Here is a 24,674-nt window from a genome sequence, read left to right as displayed (position 1 = left end):
TGGATGTCATGCCCTTATTTATGAGATATTGTGCCGTAATGAATTCTTGAGATTTTGCAGGCTACGGTAAGTATTTTCTTACCATACGTAGTATGTATATTTTGGAAACTATACTTGTTTTACAGTAAGGGTTTATTATGTTTTCGAAAAGATTTTTACAAAGATTTGTTTCTAGACCCACTCACCCTTATTTTTTGCCCCTCCAAGTTTTATCGTTGAACTTACATGTCAACGAGGATTCTTGGCAAATCTTGGTGTAGACGATTACCTTCGATGGTATAATTCTCACCATATATTACTGTACTATACTTATGCTCCAACATCACGTGTCAAATGGGTTCATTCCCGCTCACAACGCACTCTTATATTTAGGCACTTTTAGGTTTAAATTTATTCACAATTCCACATCACTACACTTTATGGCTTCGTCACCTTCCGGGTGTTGGCCAGCATAGCTCAATTTGAAGTCCAAATGGACATTCCAGATCAAGATGTGTCAAAAAAATATTCAATATGATCTATTCACACCCTTCTTTATCACACCACTTCCACACCCACACACACACACACACACACACACACAAACCCTTCTTTATCACACCACTTCCATAAAAAATAAAAAAAATAAAAAAGACTTTTATCTGAAGATTTTGATTACAACTAGGAAATATATTGCAGATGCTCTACTAACTTGAAGACTTGAGATATGCTTAATGTGACCTCAAACAAATCACAATTACCTTGTCCACATGTCTAATTAAGGAGCCTCCACTACAAAACCAATGTTGTAATGTGATGCTTAGTTATAGTTCACGTTATAATACATAATTCATAATTTTATGTCTGAACTTCGAAAATTGTGTATTCTGGTAAAATATATAATGTCATAGAACTCTATTCCAACTTCTGTGTGACATACGAATAAATTGTATAAGAACTCTATTTCAACTCTATATATACCTCTCACAAGTCATATTAAGGAAAAAGAGGAAGTTGTCAACTTCTCATGATTTTTTTTGTATGTTATGATATGTTGTTTTAGCTTCCTTCAAAGTTGGCGCCAAGTGAGTTCGCACAAGAATGCACAAAGGCAATCGTGGACAGTGCTTGCCGTGGAGACATGTATCTGACAGAGGCATCGTGGGCCACGTTCGGATTTTGGTTGAGGGTTTTCTGTCCCGAACTACTCGAGAAGCTTTTCCAACTAATAGTGGAAACCAAGAAGATGGCAGCCACTCCAAATAAGAATGATTAATTTTGACCGTTACAGAGATTAAAATTTTAAATTAAATAATATAGATGTTGATGATTAAATTATATTTAAATATTGATTAACGTATTTATTTTTTATTAATGACACATCATTTAATTTTCTAATTTGATTTAAAATTTTGATATCTCTAGTATTATTCTTTGAAAAAACGCTCATTAATTTTTGAATTATGCAGTATACTAGTTTAATTAAATAAATGGTCACATATTATTATTTTCTATTTTTAATAGGCAAAGATCCGTCAGATATCGTTCTATTTTTAATAGGCAAAGATCTGACACATATCGGATATATGTACTATAATATGATCAATGATTATGATTCAAAAAGTTATTCATGCAAATTAATTCAGTTGTCATTTACATAAAAAAAATTAAAAGGAAAAAAAAAAAGGATCATGAATATTATATTAGGATAATACTAGGTACCCACTAATGAGTACCCTATCTACTCTGATTTTGGCCCAAGAACATTTTAACAGATATTTTATTATTTAAAAAAAATAAGAGACATGTTAATTAATTTTTCTTGAGCTTTAAAAAATAAGAAACGAGTGACATCTTTTAATTGGGTCAAATTAGAAAATGAGTATATAAGGTACTCAGAAGTTTTTTTTTTTTTTGAGTACATCGATATTCTTACACTAGAGAGATGGAGAGTTTGGCTATGCCACACAATAGGCAACCTGATTTAGTATCGAATTCGTCACCCACGAGATTCGAACCTAAGACCTCTTACTTCTAAACGAAGAGGCATATCACCAGACCTTAGTCCTGAATGGCAAATACTCAGTAGTTAGTATCTAAGTATTATCATTTATATTATGTCTGATTCTCTTAAACAAACAGTACGTAGATAAGAAAATCGGGATGGAAATTGTTTTATTCCCCAAATTGAGTTTGGGGATGGAAAAATGTTTCCAACAGAAATTTTCTCAGTACCCACTCATATTAGGTTTGTTTTTTAAAGAATGAGGATCATCTCCTGATTCTCTTTGTGAGGATCTTGAGGATCCTCAAATAGTGACTATTCATCGTACATAGTGCGATCAGAAATTATTTTAAATTATATGAATAGTAGTTGACGAAAACTGATCGTACGATATACGATGAATGAATACGATTTGAGTATCCAGAGCTAATTTTTAAAAGGGGGTTTTAAGTTAGTTGCAAACTCATAAAAAGCAACAATTAACTTGTTTTACACGCTACCCTTCGTACACTACATAAACTCAACCCTTAGAGCAATTCCACCCCTAAAGACTTTGCGCCAGCACCTAACCCATTTATCCACTCAGTGAATAATAATAGACCCCAATGAACAGTAATAGGCCAAAACATCTCCATCCCTAACAAAATGCGCTAGCACAAATAATCTCCACCCCTACAAAATGCACTGGCACCCAGCCCATTTAAAATATTTTAATTTTTTTTATAAAAGAATAAATAAATAAAATAGTTTTAATTTCGGATAAGATTTGGGAGAAAAACGTGGACTGTTGATCTATGATCGAACGGTCCATATCAAAACTGAAATTCAATTTTTTTTACCGTTGGAAATCCAACGGCAGACAGTGGGCCACGTCGCCTACCCAGGGTGAGATGTGAGTGTCCCTGCACTGCGGGCCCCGCCTCTAAACTGCTATTGGGTACGCACACCCACGGCTGCGTGAACGCCACGCGCCAGGCGCAAAACAAAAAAGGGGCCGGTCCCTTGGTCAGTCAAGTTTGGGCTAGCCTGGAGACCAGCTTGGGCTGAGTGCCAGGCAAGTTTATGGGCTGGAGTGGATTGACTGAGTCCCAACTTGATTTTTTGATTGGGTGCTGGCCTAATGTGCTTCCGGTGGAAGTGCTCTTACACTAAGCTCCAGTCAATCAATGAAAAATAAATAAAAGAATATTGAGAGAATGGAAGGACTTGGATTCGTCGCCGCCGGCACCAGAGGGGGTTTTAGCCACCCGCCTCTCGACGGACCTACTCCCGATACCTTCGAACATGTCATTATCTGCCCAACTACCCTTCTCAAGATGCTCGGCCACTGTACGTTAAAATAATAATAATAATAATAATCATTGAAATTATGCAATTCATAGTTTTTGGTTTTGGTTTTGTTTGAATTTAGAACGTATGAAATTTATTGATGGATCTATTGGAATGTAAGGTTTGGATTTAGTCCTACCTACCATGAGTGACTCATATGTCCAAGATGTTAAACAAATGTCTTGTCCTTATAGATGGAAAAGGATCCACTTTATGACAATCTTAGGAAACCCCACATCCTAACTGTTTATCGTATATCGTACGGTCAGTTTTCGTTAGATATTATTTGTGTTTAATTTTAAATAATAAAAATTAAATGATTTCTAACCGCACGATACATGATGAACGGCTAAGATATAGGAATCCCTAGAATCCCCACAATATGGATCCCAATGGGATCCAATTCCCTTATAGATGACCTAAGATGTAAGGCGTAGGTTGTTTTCCTGGTTGCTTTTTAAATTAAGTAAAAACAATAAATGTAAGGTTTGGATTGAGTCCTACCTACCATGAGTGACTCATATGTCCTAGATGTTAGACAAATGTCTTGTCCTTATAGATGGAAAAGGATCCACTTTATGACAATCTTAGGAAACCCCACATCCTAACTGTTTATCGTATATCGTACGGTTAGATATTATTTGTGTTTAATTTTAAATAATAAAAATTAAATGATTTCTAACCGCACGATATATGATGAACGGCTAAGATATAGGAATCCCTAGAATCCCCACAATATGGATCCCAATGGGATCCAATTCCCTTATAGATGACCTAAGATGTAAGGCGTAGGTTGTTTTCTTGGTTGCTTTTTAAATTAAGTAAAATCAATAAATGTAAGGTTTGGATTCAATCCTACCTACCATGAGTGACTCATATGTCCAAGATGTTAGACAAATGTCTTGTCCTTATAAATGGAAAAGGATCCACTTGATGACAATCTTAGGAAACCCCACATCCTAACTGTTTATCGTATATCGTACGGTCAGTTTTCGTTAGATATTATTTGTGTTTAATTTTAAATAATAAAAATTAAATGATTTCTAACCGCACGATATATGATGAACGGCTAAGATATAGGAATCCCTAGAATCCCCACAATATGGATCCCAATGGGATCCAATTCCCTTATAGATGACCTAAGATGTAAGGCGTAGGTTGTTTTCCTGGTTGCTTTTTAAATTAAGTAAAAACAATAAATGTAAGGTTTGGATTGAGTCCTACCTACCATGAGTGACTCATATGTCCTAGATGTTAGACAAATGTCTTGTCCTTATAGATGGAAAAGGATCCACTTTATGACAATCTTAGGAAACCCCACATCCTAACTGTTTATCGTATATCGTACGGTCAGTTTTCGTTAGATATTATTTGTGTTTAATTTTAAATAATAAAAATTAAATGATTTCTAACCGCACGATATATGATGAACGGCTAAGATATAGGAATCCCTAGAATCCCCACAATATGGATCCCAATGGGATCCAATTCCCTTATAGATGACCTAAGATGTAAGGCGTAGGTTGTTTTCTTGGTTGCTTTTTAAATTAAGTAAAATCAATAAATGTAAGGTTTGGATTCAGTCCTACCTACCATGAGTGACTCATATGTCCTAGATGTTAGACAAATGTCTTGCCCTTATAAATGGAAAAGGATCCACTTGATGACAATCTTAGGAAACCCCACATCCTAACTGTTTATCATATATCGTACGGTCAGTTTTCGTTAGATATTATTTGTGTTTAATTGTAAATAATAAAAATTAAATGATTTCTAACCGCACGATATATGATGAACGGCTAAGATATAGGAATCCCTAGAATCCCCACAATATGGATCCCAATGGGATCCAATTCCCTTATAGATGACCTAAGATGTAAGGCGTAGGTTGTTTTCCTGGTTGCTTTTTAAATTAAGTAAAAACAATAAATGTAATGTTTGGATTGAGTCCTACCTACCATGAGTGACTCATATGTCCTAGATGTTAGACAAATGTCTTGTCCTTATAGATGGAAAAGGATCCACTTTATGACAATCTTAGGAAACCCCACATCCTAACTGTTTATCGTATATCGTACGATCAGTTTTCGTTAAATATTATTTGTGTTTAATTTTAAATAATAAAAATTAAATGATTTCTAACTGCACGATACATGATGAACGGCTAAGATATAGGAATCCCTAGAATCCCCACAATATGGATCCCAATGGGATCCAATTCCCTTATAGATGACCTAAGATGTAAGGCGTAGGTTGTTTTCCTGGTTGCTTTTTAAATTAAGTAAAATCAATAAATGTAAGGTTTGGATTCAGTCCTACCTACCATGAGTGACTCATATGTCCAAGATGTTAGACAAATGTCTTGTCCTTATAAATGGAAAAGGATCCACTTGATGACAATCTTAGGAAACCCCACATCCTAACTGTTTATCATATATCGTACGGTCAGTTTTCGTTAGATATTATTTGTGTTTAATTTTAAATAATAAAAATTAAATGATTTCTAACCGCACGATATATGATGAACGACTAAGATATAGTAATCCCTAGAATCCTCACAATATGGATCCCAATGGGATCCAATTCCCTTATAGATGACCTAAGATGTAAGGCGTAGGTTGTTTTCCTGGTTGCTTTTTAAATTAAGTAAAAACAATAAATGTAAGGTTTGGATTCAGTCCTACCTACCATGAGTGACTCATATGTCCTAGATGTTAGACAAATGTCTTGTCCTTATAGATGGAAAAGGATCCACTTGATGACAATCTTAGGAAACCCCACATCCTAACTGTTTATCGTATATCGTACGGTCAGTTTTCGTTAGATATTATTTGTGTTTAATTTTAAATAATAAAAATTAAATGATTTCTAACCGCACGATATATGATGAACGGCTAAGATATAGGAATCCCTAGAATCCCCACAATATGGATCCCAATGGGATCCAATTCCCTTATAGATGACCTAAGATGTAAGGCGTAGGTTGTTTTCCTGGTTGCTTTTTAAATTAAGTAAAATCAATAAATGTAAGGTTTGGATTCAGTCCTACCTACCATGAGTGACTCATATGTTGTTTTCCTGGTTGCTTTTTAAATTAAGTAAAATCAATAAATGTAAGGTTTGGATTCAGTCCTACCTACCATGAGTGGCTCATATGTCCTAGATGTTAGACAAATGTCTTGTCCTTATAAATGGAAAAGGATCCACTTGATGACAATCTTAGGAAACCCCACATCCTAACTGTTTATCATATATCGTACGGTCAGTTTTCGTTATATATTATTTGTGTTTAATTTTAAATAATAAAAATTAAATGATTTCTAACCGCACGATATATGATGAACGGCTAAGATATAGGAATCCCTAGAATCCCCACAATATGGATCCCAATGGGATCCAATTCCCTTATAGATGACCTAAGATGTAAGGCGTAGGTTGTTTTCCTGGTTGCTTTTTAAATTAAGTAAAAACAATAAATGTAAGGTTTGGATTGAGTCCTACCTACCATGAGTGACTCATATGTCCTAGATGTTAGACAAATGTCTTGTCTTTATAGATGGAAAAGGATCCACTTTATGACAATCTTAGGAAACCCCACATCCTAACTGTTTATCGTATATCGTACGATCAGTTTTCGTTAGATATTATTTGTGTTTAATTTTAAATAATAAAAATTAAATGATTTCTAACCGCACGATATATGATGAACGGCTAAGATATAGGAATCCCTAGAATCCCCACAATATGGATCCCAATGGGATCCAATTCCCTTATAGATGACCTAAGATGTAAGGCGTAGGTTGTTTTCCTGGTTGCTTTTTAAATTAAGTAAAATCAATAAATGTAAGGTTTGGATTCAGTCCTACCTACCATGAGTGACTCATATGTCCAAGATGTTAGACAAATGTCTTGTCCTTATAAATGGAAAAGGATCCACTTGATGACAATCTTAGGAAACCCCACATCCTAACTGTTTATCATATATCGTACGGTCAGTTTTCGTTAGATATTATTTGTGTTTTATTTTAAATAATAAAAATTAAATGATTTCTAACCGCACGATATATGATGAACGGCTAAGATATAGTAATCCCTAGAATCCTCACAATATGGATCCCAATGGGATCCAATTCCCTTATAGATGACCTAAGATGTAAGGCGTAGGTTGTTTTCCTGGTTGCTTTTTAAATTAAGTAAAATCAATAAATGTAAGGTTTGGATTGAGTCCTACCTACCATGAGTGACTCATATGTCCTAGATGTTAGACAAATGTCTTGTCCTTATAGATGGAAAAGGATCCACTTTATGACAATCTTAGGAAACCCCACATCCTAACTGTTTATCGTATATCGTACGGTTAGATATTATTTGTGTTTAATTTTAAATAATAAAAATTAAATGATTTCTAACCGCACGATATATGATGAACGGCTAAGATATAGGAATCCCTAGAATCCCCACAATATGGATCCCAATGGGATCTAATTCCCTTATAGATGACCTTAGATGTAAGGCCTAGGTTGTTTTAAAGGTCAGGTATATATATATATATATGGAATGTTAGCTGATGTGCTCTGCTGTTGATATTTTGTGCCTCATTTTTTGCATAATGGGGCTTTATCTGCCATAAAGCCACTACATTTATAGTTTTAAGGAGAAATTTCATCCTCAATGAGCAGGAAAATAGTACTAGACCCACCATTTGGGAATTAGGTTACATCTAACCTCAAAAAACAGTGAGTCTCATGAAAAAACTATCAGTCTATGTACGCGAAATTCTGACACCTCTCCCCACTAGTGAATATAGTTGTACTCGCCTTTTCTTCCTTTTTTTAGTTCTTTTTTTACATGCTTTTTGTTCCAAAAGTCCTTCTCCATTTTATTTGTATGATTACGCTTAAGACTTAAAATGATAAAAGATGTTCTACTGCTTACTTTTATTAATTTCCAAATAAAAACACACTACCATATTCAAATGAAATTGAAAGTTTAGAGACATTAACCGAAAATATAAATAAACAACATACTTAAATTGCAAAGGCATTACAACTTAATTATAAGATGAAATTTTATCTTATCCTATTTCAGAGAAACAAACTAACCCATTCACATCCCGATCAGAGCTTTGAAGCTTTGAACTTGCGTGGGTCGTGGCTGTGGTGATGAATCTGATACAAAGCGTGAAAGGTAAGGTGTTAAAAGTAGTGAAACGTTTTGAATTTGTTTGCTCGCCGATGCAAGTGGAGGCGTTGGCTGTTAGAGATTAAAGTGTTCTTAAATAATAAAAAAACATATGTATGTGGCGCAAGGAAATACATACATGTATATGTGGTGCCTGATGCCCTACCAATATCGTGACGCCAAGTTGCAAGTTACCAACCCAATTTATTCGAGACCACACAAATTCTCTATCACCAATGCAAGTGGAGGCGTTGGCTGTTAGAGATTAAAGTGTTCTTAAAAAAAAAAAAAAAAAAAAAAAAAAAAAAAACACATATGTATGTGTCGCAAGGAAATACATACATGTATATGTGGCGCCTAATGCCCTACCAATATCGTGACGCCAAGTTGCAAGTTGCCAACCTAATTTATCCGAGACCACACAAAATCTCTCTCACCGATGCAAGTGGAGGCGTTGGCTGTTAGAGATTAAAGTGTTCCTAAAAAAAATAAAAAATAAAAAAACATATGTATGTGGCGCAAGGAAATCCATACATGTATATGTCGCCTGATGCCCTACCAATATCGTGACACCAAGTTGCAAGTTGCCAACCCAATTTGTCCGAGACCAAAAATTCTCTCTCTCTCTCTCTCTCTCTCTCTCTCTCTCTCTCTCTCTCTCTCTCTCTCTCTCTCTCTCTCTCTCTCTCTCTCTCTCTCTCGGTAGAACCGTAGAGTGTAGACTTGCTAGGTAGAGAAGAGAAGCCACAGCCATGGATTCGATTCACAAAGTGTTGAACGTAGTCGTCCCTCTAGTAACATTCATTGGATCCCTTTTCTTTCTCCCATATTTTCTCGTTTACAAGCTTATTAGTTTCATATATCGATCTAAATCCACTGAAAACATAGCCGGAAAAGTTATCCTCATTACCGGAGCGTCTTCAGGAATTGGAGAGGTAACGAATTAAAGACATGCATTACATATTTTATAATGCAGCCATGTGTATCATGTATTGTTTCATTTTTTTAATTTATTTTTTTATTTTTTGGATATAATTCTATCTTGTTCATTATTTTTCTTAAAGATCATTTTGGTTCCGATTCCTAATCAATCTAGTTAGTTGTTAGAATGAAACTTTATTTGTTTAAAAAGTTTGATCAAGGTCCCTAGCATCATGTAAGGGATTTAATTCATGCATTTATGTATTCAATATCCCACAAATTATAAAATTTAAACAAATCCAAATAATATTGTTACAAATATAACAAGGGAACTGTTATTAGCACTCCAAAAATCTCATTATACACTTCTTACTAGTGTATTTCCCTTTTCAATTACAGAAAGTTTGGAGTGCAAAATGAAAATTTTGGAGTGCCAATAACAATTCTCATATAACAATTACTTAAAAATCAATAATAAAGTAATTCGTTCTTCACATAGTTCTAGCAAGAAAAAAAAAATTGTAGCCACGTAATTATTAATATAGTGCAAGAAATAACTATTGATATATTCTAAAACATAAAATGAACACATATAATTAGCATGGGTACGGTCATAAAAAATTATTGGTAAAAATTAAATTAAAAATATGGGTACATAATAAAATTCAAAACTATGGGTACAAATTAAATTGAAAATATGGGTCCATATTAAAATTCAAAACTATGGGTACAAATTAAAACTAAAAAGAATATTGGTATAAATTAAAAAAAAGGGATATAAATTACAAATAGAAATATATGAAAAAAAAAAACTAAAAATATTATATTTGAAAATGATTAATAATTTTTTTCATTTTTAAATTGACATATAATGACTTGTAAATAATTTAATATTCAAATAATGACATGAAGAAAAGTTAAGAGACCTTAATAAAAAATGAAAAAGGAATAAGGTTTCAATTAATGAGAAGTAGAAATGAGAGATGAGAACCTAATTTATCATTTTCTTAAACCATTTGAAGCATTTGGCGTATGAGTACGCTAAGAGAGGAGCCCGTCTAGCATTGGCAGCCAGAAGGGAGGACCGTCTTCGTGCCGTGGCGGATAAAGCTCGACGGATAGGCTCCCCGGATGTCATTGTGCTTCCAGCTGATGTCTCAAAACTGGAACATTGCAATCGAGTTGTTAATGAAACAGTCAATCACTTTGGCCAATGTAAGACTCACATCATCATATAGTATAGCTTTTCAGTTTAATTAGTCTCTCGTAAAATTAATTTAATCGTATTAGATGAATAAGAAATTAACCTTTCTAATCAACTTGGTATTAGTTGTTAATGCTTTTTCTAATGAAATAGTGGACCATTTGGTGAACAATGCTGGGGTTCTGCAAGTTAGCTTGTTTGAAGATTGCAACCAATTCTCTACGATGGTTTCAATTATGGTATAATTTAATCAGCTAATCATGTACTTAGGCCCTTCATATATATACTTAAGCTAATTTAATTATGAATATGATATTGCAGGACATAAATTTCTGGGGTTCTGTTTATTGCACACATTTCTCAGTTCCACACCTCAGAAAAAGCAAAGGGAAAATTGTTGTAATTTCCTCTAGTGAATCTTGGTTTTCTGCACCAAAGTCGAGTTTCTACAATGTAAGAATTTAAATATGATTATATATTACCCACGCACACGCGTTAAAAATGTTTGATTAGTGTCTCTCTCTATCTAATATATACATATATATATATATATATGGAACGGATCCAAGATAATTCCAGATGGTACTTCGATTATGTTTTTTTAAACATTGACTTATAGAAAACCTGTGACTAGAAGAAGTGTTGGAAGAAAAATAAATCCAAGACTGACTGACTTCATTTGCCCGAGCTAAAGAAAGATTTTTCAATGTGACCAGAACACATGATGGTACATTATGTGTCGTTATACAATTGGTGAAATATGTGTATTAAAAGTTAATAACTTAAATAGTAAAATTTCTCATCATTGAAAAATTTCTTATATAATCCATGTATACTGAAAAATTTCTCCGAAAGTAAGAGCTTGCACAGAAGATCTAGTGGGCCCAGTGACCTACAAGAATGCTGAAGGGTATGAAATTAGTCATTCAAAGAAGCTGACTGGGTGAAAATGTGTACTTTTTATGACAAGATGATATCTTGAGAGAGTGTAGTTACTGGCTCCTTCGCCTTGTTTTTGGTGGAGAAGATCTGGTCTTCTTACTCTCTAGTAGTTCTGAGTCAGAACTCAGCAGTGAGATACAGAAATTAATAAATTTGAAGAAAAATAGAATAAAAGCTCATCAAAGGCTTATTGGTTGACATATATATATAATGATGGTACTGTAAGAACAACTTAGAGACATCAAAACCTAGATTAGTCTCTTCCTATGAACCGGATTGAATCAAGTGATTAAATCACAACATCACAACATTAATACAGATGTAAAACAAAGTATCGACAGTACACAATGGAATACTAACCTGCAGACATGCTGCTTGATGAAGAGGTCATCGCAGCATTTATACAACCATTCTCCTCTCTGCAAATCTCAATGCTCTCCCAAGAATAGGTTATTGGTACAAAAAATGAGAGCGTTAATTTGTGAGAGCAATGGCTTATGTATATATACTAAGCATATCGATTGCCCTATTACAATCCAATAAGGAATACTATTCCTCGTACCAGAATGAGTTCTTTACTTGTGCAAATACAAGAGTTCTCAATATCCTAATCACAACAAGATTACTCTAGCCAACATGACTAAGACTTCTTTTATGATAAAGTTAATTATCCCAAGACATGTAAGAATCATACTCATACTCTAACATTCTCCCACTTGAGTATGATTCATCACAACAGATAATCATCTCAAACTTATCAAAAAGGTGATCACACAAGTCTTTTATCAATTACACCAATGCACAGATACATCCAGCTTACATAAACCAAAACAATGAATTTGTAATCTCCTTTGTAACACAGAATACAAATCACCTTACAAATCACAATGGCCAATTTATGCTTATAGCAATGCATCTCAATACAGGAGTAAACCAAAACATATACTCCCACTCACATAGCCCAAAATCAATATCAAAAATATCCATCAGACTTAACAATAAACTGTTAACTCAAAATCATTCACTAAAGAATGAACAACATAGTTATGACACATTCAACAGCTTTATCAGTACTAGAAATGATTCACAAGCTCTTATTGAATCGAAAAATTATTCTCTAGAACAATTAATCACAGAAATATCTGGAAAAATTGTGCTGAATAAAAACATAACTAACTGCAAACAAAACAAACAAGAAAACTAACTAAAACACTTAGCTTCCAAAAAACTTTTGCAAAAAACCTCCCCTTTGAAAAGCATTCCACTGTCATCTTCCAGTAGCTCTAACATACTATTGAATACAACAACAATTACTCCCACTTTTCAAAAGCTTCCAATACTCCCATCCGAGTTACATGAGTCTTGAAAATTCCATTTGCCAATGCCTTTGTTAAAGGATCGGCAATCATCAAATCAGTAGTTAAGTGCTCCACCACTATTGCACCTTGCTTAACTTTCTCTCTGACTTTCAAGAATTTCACATCCATTAACCTCGAGGCTAAAGTCCTTTTGTTGTTCTTTGAGAATAACACTGCAAAATTGTTGTCACAGAACATCTTGACTGGTCTCTGTATTGAGTCTACAACCTTCAACTCATTAACAAAATTCTTAAGCCAGACTATCTGCTTCATGCCTTCAAAGTATCCCACAAGCTCTACTTCCATAGTAGAGGTAGAGATCATAGTTTGCTTGGCACTTCTCCATGAAATAGCACCTCCATTAAACATGAAAACATAGCCACCAATTGATTTTCTTTCATCCAGATCACCAGCCAAATCAGAATCAGTATAACCAACTACTTCCAGTTCATTTTCCCTACCATAAACTAACATGAAGCTCTTTGTTCTCTGTAAATACCTTAATACCTTCTCAGCAACCATCCAATGTGCTTCACCTGGATTAGATTGAAATCTGGCCAGCAAGCCAACAATGAAAGCAAGATCCGGCCTAGTACATATGTTGGCATACATTAAACTGCCGACCAGAGAAGCATACGATTTTAAACTCATCTTTCTCTTCTCCAACTCGGATTTAGGACATTGATCTCGAGTGAATTTGTCTCCTTTATTCACAGGTACATCAACACCATTGCAATCTTCCATATTGAACCTAACCAAAACTCTCTCAATATATCCCTTTTGTGATAGCCCCAGAAACTTCTTTTCCCTGTCTCTGATTATCTCAATCCCTAGGACATAACGAGCCTCCCCTAAATCTTTCATCTCGAAGTTAGAACTAAGCATAGTCTTGGTTTCGTGTAGCAATTGCAAATTAGAACTAGCTACCAAAATATCATCCACATATAGTACCAGGAAAATGAATTTGGTACCTTTGAACTTAGAGTATATGCAGTCATCAAGCTTGTTCTCAGTAAACCAGTGTGCAGTTACAACTTTATCAAATTTAAGGTACCATTGTCTAGAAGCTTGTTTGAGTCTGTAGATTGACTTATTAAGCTTGCAGACCAAACTATCCTTCCCCCTTTCAATGAATCCAGGTGGCTGCTTCATATGAATAGCTTCTTCTAATTCACCGTTGAGGAAAGCCGTTTTTACATCCATTTGATGTAATTCAAGATCAAAATAGGTTGTTAATGCCAAGATAATCTGCATAGAGTCCTTTAAAGAAACTGGGGAAAAAGTGTCACTAAAATCAACCCCTTCTTTCTGTGTAAAGCCTTTTGCTACCAGCCGAGCCTTGTACCTTTCAATTCTACCTTGAGCATCTCTCTTGGTTTTGTAAACCCACTTGCAACCTATTGGTTTAGTTTTAGAATCAGATTCCACCAAAGTCCAAACATTGTTCTTGGACATGGATTCCAATTCTTCTTCCATAGCCTTCTTCCATAATATTGCTTGCGGACTTGTCATTGCCTGAGAATAGGTCAGTGGATCATCAATATCTCCTAGATCGAATTCATTCTCTTGGAGATATACATAGTCATTTGAAATAGCCAGTTTTTTCACTTTTGTTGAATGTCTCATAGGTTGCTGCACAGGTTGATGATTGAGTTCTTGAATTTCTTCAGTCACAGATTCAAGATTATCCTTAGCAACAGGCTGCAACTCATTTTCAGTCATCTCAGTGTCTTCATTTGTAATTGCAGATGGTGTGCATGATAAAATTGGAATCTGTACATAGTCATTTACTGCAGCATCATTATTTGTTTGGTCAATTTCTTCAAATACAAAAGTTCCATCTACCATGTCTGTAACATCTTGATCTTCAATGAACACAACATTATGAGTCTCTTGAATCCGCGAATGAGCCTGTGGACAATAGAATTTATATCCCTTGGATTTTTCAGAATATCCAATGAAGTAACAAGTTGTGGTTCTGGCATCCAACTTCCTTTCATTCGGATTATAAAATCGGCCCTCAGACTTGCATCCCCACATATGGAAATGCCCAAAGCTAGGCCTTCTACCTGTCCAGACTTTCAAAGGTGTTCCCTTCACAAATTTAGTAGGCGCTCAGTTCAAAAAAAGTTGGCAATCTTAAGTGCTTCACCCCAGAGTAAACTAGGCAGTTTGGATCTTGGAATCATACTTCGAACCATCCCAATTAAAGTTCTATTTCTTCTTTCTGATACACCATTTTGCTGTGGTGTACCTGGTGTAGTATACTGCACCACAATGCCTTGTTACTGAAGATATATTGCAAAAGGGCCCTTCTATTGTCCAGCTTCAGTGTACCTGCCAAAATACTCTCCCCCTCTATCTGATCTAAAAATTTTGATTTTTCTGTTTAACTGCATCTCAACTTCAGTCTTAAAGATTTTAAAACAGTCAAGTACTGCTGATTTTTCACTAATGAGAAAAGTAGAACCATATCTAGAGAAATCATCAATGAAATTCACAAAATAGCTATTCCCACATATGGTTTTAACATGAAAAGGACCACAAACGTCAGTATGCACAATCTCAAGAAGGTTTTGACTCCTTTTTGCTTCAAAATTTATGATATTTGTTGACTTTCCTTTCATACAATCAACACACTCTTTTGCATTTTTAAAATCAAGTGCAGGAATCAAGTTTTCCTTTGCTAATTGTTAAACTCCTTCTTTTGAAATATGTCCTAGTCTTTTATGCCATAAACTATATCAAAACTCAGATTTATGCATTCGTTTAGCAGTAATACTCAAAACAAGTGATGGGCTTTCAAATATATAGTCTATCTCCCACAATTCATCATGCAAAATAGTTGTCCAAAGTATTCATTTTGTTTTTCTGGAAAAATTTTATGCATGAATCATCACAAAGAAAACCGAAACCTTGTTTGAGCAATTTTGATGCAGAAATGAAACTTCTTCTCATATCTGGAACATAAAGGACATCTTTCAAATGAAGAACAAAACCTGATTTCATTTTAAGTTTCACAATCCCAATTGCTTCAACACCTACTTTTGTCCCATTCCCCACAAAAACATTATAAGAGTCTTTATAAGTTTGTTTTTGTTTTTTAAATCCATGCAATGTGTTTGTAATATGGACTGAACATCCTGTGTCAAACCACTAAGAATTAGCAGGAATTTCAATCAAATTTGATTCTACACAAACATAGACATTAGTTCTTCCTTTACTCCTCAGCCAATCCTTGACTGTTTCACAATCCTTTCTATAATGACCCTTGAGTTTGCAGTGATGACATCTAATTTTAGTCACATCTTTCACATTTAGACTGTTAGATTTAGAGGGTTTTGAGTATTTTGCAGGTTTAGCAGACTTATTGGCATGATTAGCGAATTTAGATGCCTTACCAGAAGCAATAGCGGTCTCTTTATTTCCAGCATGCACTAGGTTCACATCTTCTGTTTCTTTTCTCTTTTCTTGCCTCTGCCGAGTTTCCTCTTGCACACATTGAGCAATTAACTCATCCACAGTCCAAGTCTTGTCTTGGGTGTTGTATGACACTTTCAATTGACTATACTTCACTGGAAAAGCTTGTAGTATCATAAAAATCAGTTGTTTCTCACCAATGATGACCTCCATGGAATTGAGTTTCTCTACTGCATCCGACATCTTCATGATGTGATCTCTAATTGATGCATTACCTTCAATCTTGTAGGTTGTCAAGATAGACATATATTGACTGATCTCTGACTTCTCAGATTCTTTAAACTTGTTCTCAATGGCCTGAAGATAATCAATAGCAAGATCATGCTTCTTTATTCCCCCTCTCACAGTATCTGTCATCCCATTTTCAAGGATGGACAAAGCGATTTTGTTGGCCCTAGTCCACCTTTCAAAATCAGCCTTCTTTGACTTGGTACTTTTTTCTGTCAAAGGCGACGGCCTAGGGGTATCTAATGCTATATCAAACTCATTAAGAGTAAGCAATAGGCCAATTTCTCGCCTCCATCTTTTGTAGTTACTACCCCCAATGAGAATGGGAACACTAGCAAGGTTTAGAGTCTTTAGAGGCACTGCAGACATGTCAAAATGAAATCACAAAAGAGAAGTATAAGTTCCTTATTCCAGTCTACAATCACTAATTCCAGTCTACAATCACCAAGTACATCATTGTAATGAATCAATTTAGTCATATATACAGGCTTTTCAATGAATTCGAAAAGCATATATTTACTAAGCATATCTCAATGCTCTCCCAAGAATAAGTTATTGGTGCAAAAAATGAGAGCGTTAATTTGTGAGAGCAGTGGCTTATGTATATTTACTAAGCATATCGATTGCCCTATTACAATCCAATAAGGAATATTATTCCTCGTACCAGAATGAGTTCTTTACTTGTGCAAATACAAGAGTTCTCAATATCCTAATCACAACAGGATTACTCTAGCCAACATGACTAAGACTTCGTTTATGATAAAGTCAATTATCCCAAGACATGTAAGAATCATACTCATACTCTAACAGGTACACTATTTGGTTTTATTCTGCAGGCAAGCAAAGCAGCCCTGACATGCTTCTTTGAGTCATTGAGGTCTGAGTTGGGATCTGAGATTGGGATAACAATTGTGAGTCCTGGACTGATTGAGTCAGAAATGACAGGAAGCCGCGAATTTGTATCGCAGGTAATTACAGAGTTTTGAGTCCAAAGTTGGTTAGGTTAACCCATACAAGTAGCTTAGTTAGCTAGCTAGCTAGAGTAACAATTTGTTGAAAAATGAATGCAATGAAGGGCTATGGCATTGCAGGGTGGGTGCAGATATGTTTAAAACCAAGGAAATATGCATTTACTAGCATGGAAACATAGAAATTTTAATTTGCTTGTTTTTTGTACCATATTATACAATTACTGTTAAGAATGAGATGCAATTAAAGTTAAATCTAAAATTTATCTATACACCCTACCTATATCAAGAGTGTCCAAACCCTCAGGCCATCTTGTTAACTCATGTTCCATATACTTTGCTAAAACTCTCATCAAATCTTCAAGAAAATCTCTTAATATAGGAAAAATGTTTGCGCCAAAAGAAAAAGATACTAAATTTTCCGAATTGATAGTGATCCAAATTTTTTTTGCATCCAAGCAATTCAGTGGTTAACAATTGTGCAGAATTGATGATATAAATAGGCAAGTAGACATCGTTGTCACACTCTTCTTCATCACGCCATTTCCAAAAAAGGACTATTATCTGAAGATTTTGATTACATTTAGAAAAATATTGCAGATGCTCTACTAACTTGAAGACTTAAGGTATGCTTAATGTGACCTCAACGCAATGGTAAACAAATCACATTACCTTTTACACTTGTCTAAGTAGCCTCCACTACACAACCAAAATCGTAATATGATGCTAAGTTATAATTCATGCTAAAGTACAGAACTCATAATTCCATGTCTCAACTCTGAAGATTGCATAATCTTGTAGGATATATAATGTCATAGAATCTATGTTCTTTCTTTCTCCAAGTCGTGTGTGACATACGAATAAATTGTCTGAGAACTCTATTCCAACTCTATGTCTCTCACATGCAAGTCATATTAATGAAAGAGGAAACTTCTCATTATTTGTTGTGTATGTGATGATATGTTGTTTTAGCTTCGTCCGAAGTGGATGCCCAGTGAGTCCGCAGAAAAATGCACAAAGGCAATTTTGGACAGTGTTTGCCGTGGAGACATGCATCTGACAGAGCCATCGTGGGTCAGGTTCGGATTTTGGTTGAGGGTTTTGTATCCTGAGCTACTCGAGAAGCTTTTCCATCTAATAGTTGAAACCAAGAAGATGCCAGCCACTCCAAATAAGGATGATTAATTAGGATAAACGTTCATTTTAGTTTCGGATTCTGCAGTATACTATGTTTCATTAAATATTGGTCATATATTTTTATGTTTTTTTTAATAGGTAAAATCCGACACGTATCGAATGTATGTATTGTAATATATCGTTTTTAACAAAAAATAATGGACTATGAAATATTTATATTATGTCTGATTCTCTTAAACAAACGGTATGAAGACAGGGATGGAAACTGTTTTATACCCCAAATTGAGTTTGGGAATGAAGAACATGTTTCCAACAGAAATTTTCCCCGTACCCACTCATATAAGGTTTGTTTTTAAAAGGGGTACATAAGTTGATTGCAAACTCATAAAAAGCAATAGTTTAAGTGTTTTACGCGGTACCTTTCGTACACTATATATATATATATAAAGTAGCCACCCAACTGCATAGACTAGTTTCCAGTTGATCGATAAGAAAAAGAAAAGAATATTGAGAGAATGGACGGACATGGATTCATCGTGGCCGGTGCCGGAGGGGGTTTTAGCCAACCGCCTCCCGACGGACCTACTTGCGATACTTCTGAACGGGTCATCATCTGCCCAACCGCTCTTCTCATGATGCTCGACCACTTTAATAATATCGTTGAAATTATGCAATTTATAGTTGTTGGTTTTGTATGCATTCTGAACGCATGGAATTTCGTGATCGGTCTGTTGGAATGTAAATTGTTTTCCTGATTGTTTTTCGAATTAAGTTAAAAAGACAAGTGTAAGGTTTGGATTCATTCCAACCATGAGTGACTCATACGTCCTAGATGTTAGACAAATGTCCTGTCCTTATAGATGACCTATGATGTAAGGCCTGGTTGTTTTAAAGGTCGGGTGTATATATATGGAATGTTAGCTGCTGTGCTCTGCAATGTTTAGTGCAGCAGCTTTCCTTGCACAGAAATACAAATATCACGTGCCTCATTCTTTGCATCTCCAACGAGGGCTTTATCCTCCACGAAGTTACTACATTTGAAGTCATAGTGACAAAATTTCATCCCCAATTAAGCCGGAAAAGAATTTTTAGCTATTTCATCGCCAAATGTTAATTGTTTGTTTTTGTTTCTCTATGCTTCATTTGGGAAAATTAGCAAAAACCCTTATAAGACTTCGACCTTTAGTTAAAAGAACTCCTTAGTGTTAGTGTTACTAGAATCAACGAGAGTTTTGATTTGGATGGAGCTGCACAGAAAACAACAATGAACAGCAACTGGAGAAAACGAATGGTTTCTTGTTCTTAGCTCTGCAGAAAACTTTTCTTGCAGAGGAATATTTCTTCACATTTCAAAAAGGAGCACTAACGTGCTTTTACATTAATTGAAGGCCCTTAACTTGGGACCACAAAAAACACCACATTTCATCCTAGACACACATCTTTCTAATCTCATGGATCACTCAACACATGGCACTCATGGCCTTTTACTAAACTAGACATTTACACTTTGCCTCATTCTGCACAAGTGGATACACCAATTTAACCAAAACTTATTCTAAAACATTTCAGCTCAAATACTTATAGTTCAACACTTAGATGGAGGACTGATCGATAAATTATTGAGCGCTCGTTGCTAAAAGCCTTGACAAATAGAGTAAACAGAAGTTTGAAATCTGATACAAAACTTAAGTGTCTAAATTTGTCAGAGCCTTGAAGCTTTGAACTCGCGTGCGCAGTGGCTGTGGTGATGAATCTGATGAAAAGCGTGAAGGGTAAGGGGTTATTATCGATGCCTTCCACCTTATCAATCCACAAACTCTGATGATTGGCCAAGAACCAAGGCAAACCTTCAGGCCTTGATCCACAGGTTGAACAGACATCACTACTCCTTAGCTGTCAACTTCAGGATGAAATAACTGGAAGAGAAAATGCTGCTCAACCTTCGCAGGAAGAATTGGACTGCCGGGCTTAAACTCAGACCATTTGGTCATCGATCTGAAACAAATCTGTTCACGTAATATGAGCGTTCACTGTGCATTTGTTTGGTGGTCAATTATGCCGAAATGAGATTCTTTTCACTTGGGTTTTGCAGGAAATGCTTAACATAGCTGCTGAATACAAGAAAGCCGTGGAGGAGAAAGATGAATTGCCACCTGTGAAGCTTGCGACTGCAAAGATGGGAAAGCAAGCCGCCAACAAGCACCTCGAACAGCTTGTCTCCAACTTTACGTTGGACATCGGCTGGACATTTGGAACATGCTAGATACCGTGAGTTTCGTCGATAATAGTACTTAACAAGACTAGTTCTAGCCATACTGGAAAATGTAATTGACCATAATCATTTACATATCTTGTCAATGAAGCTTCGTCATTCAATTTACATACTATCAAACTAGATTTGCTAATCTGAAAAGGGCTTATCTTGCATCATTGTTCTTTAACATGAGGGTCTCGAACCATCTCTGGATACAGATGCTGCTTCAGGCCAGTTAGGTACAGGAGCTTCTTACTCAGCGTATCCCTCTCGTCATTGCCCGCTTTACTTATAAGAAGCGTACGGTTACACCACTCCAGTATCTCAGGGAAATACACCTTCCAGTAAAATGACTGCCAAACCCAAGCTGGTACTGTCAAACAATTTTCTCCTCGGCATGCGCTGTCCACGATTGATTTGGCGGCCTCCTTCACCGGAAAGATCGGTATTATACTTACTTCAAGCTAAAACCAACGAAACCAGCAAAAGATGATACATGGTGGTCCAAATAAAAAGCATTATAAAACCTGAATTAATCACTAACAATAACCAAAAGTATATATATAACTAGGCAGGCTTACATCTCTCAATTCTAGATCTAATACCACTTGGCCTTCCTTGGATAAGAATTTTCCTTGCGAAATTTCCGATTCAATCATTCCCGGAGTCACGATTGTTATTCCAACTTCCCTCCCAATTTCAACTTTCAACGTCTCGTAAAAGGCTATCGCTGCTGCTTTTGTAGCCTAATTAGCCAAAGTGAAATTCAATCACTGATGATTCACAGCTAAATACAGCAAAAATAAATACATTTCACTTGGGAATTAGCATGTTCATGAGGTCAAATGTTCACTTTACTTACACCATACATGCTTAATCGTGGTGCACGCAACCATCCGGCAGAGGAAGTGATCGCTACGATCCTCCCTCCGCTCCTTTTAAGGTGTGGAATGGCAAAGTAGGTGCCATATACTGAGCCCCAGAAGTTTATGTGCTAGCAAATGAAAAATGGAATCACTAAATATAACAATAGTTAACCTAGCTAGGTATAGCAAGTAGCAATTGACGAAGGCTTTGTAAATTTTAATTACTTAATTACCATGGCTGGCGCTAACTTAGTGACATCAGTGGTTTCTTCAAACAAGCAGACAGGAACAATCCCAGCATTGTTCACTAGGTGATCCACTGTAAGCATCATTATTTAGAGTTAATCCAATATAAACAGATCTATGAATTAATTTGATCATGAATTGAGAAAATTAATTACAATTACACAATTTATAATCACTTAATTAATTAAGTGCACTTACAACGTCCAAAATGATTCACTGTTACATCAACACAGTGCTTAAAATCTTCAACCTTTGAAACATCTGCAGTGATTGCGAGAACATCTCGGGAGCCAAAGCAAACGGCTGTGTTGGCCACGTCACGGAGTCGGTTCTCTTCTGGCAACAATAGCTAGACAACCTCCTCTTCTAGCATACTCATATGCCAGATGCTTCAAAATCCATCAAACACAACTCTATATCACTTAAAACAATCCTTTTTTTGTCCACACAAACCAACACATTTTCTAACGCACTTTATTATCCTACTATCGTATAGTAGGACTCACCCATATTAACAAGTGCGTCGTCTAGTGTTTTAGTTGCGTGTCTAACTAACACTACCAATAATAAAATACAGCATAACTCAAGCACTAATCAATAAGTTAGTAAGCTAATACAGTGCTAGATGACACTCTTGTTTGGCCTCGTTCCAAATTTAAACCCATGATTTGAACGGTTACTAGATGACACTCTCGTTTGGCCTTTAAACCTATGATTTGAACGGTTAATATGAGACACGTATAGCAAGAGAATATAACTCAAATCAAATATGAAAATGTATAATTTTAATTTCTATGTACCTCTCCTATGCCGGAGGAAGCTCCGGTAATGAGTATGACTTTTCCGGCCACATCTTCACTAAAAACATGTTGTGCGGCGGAGAGGAGAAGCTTGAAGAAGAGATAGGGTGGCAGAACGAAGAGCAACAAGGCAGGGACATGGGAGGAATTGTAACATTGAGCAACTTGTTAATAATATCCATGATTATGGTTAAAGGCTGGCTAGCTCCTTGATTAATAATTTTACACAGTTGTGATTATCTACATATATATAACTGATATCAAGCAGTGTCGCAGTTGTGATTATCCACATATATTATATATAACTGAAATCAAGGATCAGGAGGTTGCATGAAAAGAAAGCAACACGTAGTCTCGGTGAGTTATTGCCACCAGCTTATTAAACAACCAAAATTTTTTTTTTTTTTTTTTTGGTCAAGAGGGGATTTTATTACACAACAACCATAAAATACAAGCAAACAAGACCCAAGACACCGTACTAACAAACAAACAAAAAAAACCAAAAAGAGTGCCCAAGACTAAAATAAACAAATAGAGAATAAGCCCACTGAAACAGTAAAGCCCAAAGACTGCACCACAACTGAGAAACTGAGAAGCTTCCACTGCTATTCCACCATCAGCATTACAGTCCATCCAAACAAAACCAGTCCACCGCCGCCAAGTAATACCTCACTAGACGCCATCTCCGACCTCGAAAAGCTACCTAAGCACAACCATAAGCAGGGGATAGTCGGCAACAGAGTGAGAGAAGCCAACTACCCGAGTGAGGCTTGTGGAAACCCACAAGCGAACACTGCTGAAACCGGCAAATAACAAAGAGAAAGTGGTGGTGTTGAAAACACCCAAGCCAAAGTAAACCCCAAAACTCTACACATGGTCTTAGTAGGAAACATGACTGAAGATCGGACCATGGGATAGTCAGGATGAGGAAAACCTTTGGGGATAGAAGAATTGGACAGACTGGATTTAAGGAGAAACAACAGTAAAAGCAAAGAGAGAAAAAGGAAATGGGAGAGAAGAGGACACGACAATCGACCCCAGCCGAAGTTAGGGCCGGTGCCTCTAGAGAAACTTAGGTTTAAAAATCTCACACAAACAGTGAGAAGGACTCTTAGTGTGGAGAGAAAATCTCTCACCCTAGAGAGAAAATTTCCAAAGAGTCAACCTTTAGTCGATGAATCCAATATTTCCTTTGACCAAAAACTTCTCACTGAAGAAAGACCTAATAAAGAAAAGAGGAATATGGATCCTGGGGATCCTCAAATCGTGTCCGTTCATCGTATGTCGTGCAGTCAGTTTTCATTTCGTACTGTTCATGTTAATTTTAAATAAAAAATATTTAAAATGATTTATGGCTGCACGATGTACGATGAACAGACACGACTTGAGGATCCCCAAGATCCTCGCAAGGAGGATCTAGAGAGTAATGCTAAGGAGACTAAATTTGTAGATAAAAATTGTAAACTAAATGATGTGTCAGCAATAGAAAATAGCACGTTTAGCGACGCTTAAGTAATAAAACAATCATCAATTTATATGTTATTTAGTTTACAAAATTTAGTCTCCCTAACTTACCCTAAAGAAAAAGATAATTGAAAGTGAGTTTCTGTGCACGAGGAAAGCTTGACTATGTAAGATTGTGAGGAGTTCCTCTTTAACAGATTTTGTGATTATTTCACAAAATATTCCATATATAATGAGGGCATTGTTCTAAAAATCCCCATCTAGCACTGACTAGGCCCACCTAGGCACTAGGCGGCTGGCTATTGTCCCGAT

The 24,674-nt window shown here is 35.8% G+C and overlaps 1 protein-coding gene and 2 pseudogenes across 1 annotated transcript; 2 read left to right on the top strand and 1 right to left on the bottom strand.

The window, feature by feature from the left end:
- Positions 1–9,129: 9,129 nt before the first annotated feature.
- On the top strand, positions 9,130–18,953 carry LOC103949983 (11-beta-hydroxysteroid dehydrogenase-like 4A). Its single transcript, XM_009361119.3, has 6 exons — positions 9,130–9,429; positions 10,438–10,630; positions 10,773–10,858; positions 10,941–11,072; positions 17,464–17,595; positions 18,568–18,953. The coding sequence occupies exons 1-6, from the start codon at positions 9,247–9,249 to the stop codon at positions 18,778–18,780; spliced, it is 939 nt and encodes a 312-aa protein (XP_009359394.2). The 5' UTR covers positions 9,130–9,246; the 3' UTR covers positions 18,781–18,953.
- A 294-nt stretch (positions 18,954–19,247) lies between these two features.
- LOC125469372 lies at positions 19,248–21,124 on the top strand (annotated as a pseudogene).
- A 35-nt stretch (positions 21,125–21,159) lies between these two features.
- Positions 21,160–23,773, bottom strand: LOC103950092 (annotated as a pseudogene).
- Positions 23,774–24,674: the final 901 nt, after the last annotated feature.

The sequence above is a fragment of a genome, unplaced genomic scaffold (assembly GCF_019419815.1).
Source record: "Pyrus x bretschneideri cultivar Hongxiangsu unplaced genomic scaffold, Pyrus_bretschneideri_v1 Contig42, whole genome shotgun sequence".
NCBI classification, from domain to species: domain Eukaryota; kingdom Viridiplantae; phylum Streptophyta; class Magnoliopsida; order Rosales; family Rosaceae; genus Pyrus; species Pyrus x bretschneideri.
Note: the sequence above shows the minus strand (reverse complement) of the source record. Positions and strands in the feature narration are given on the sequence as shown.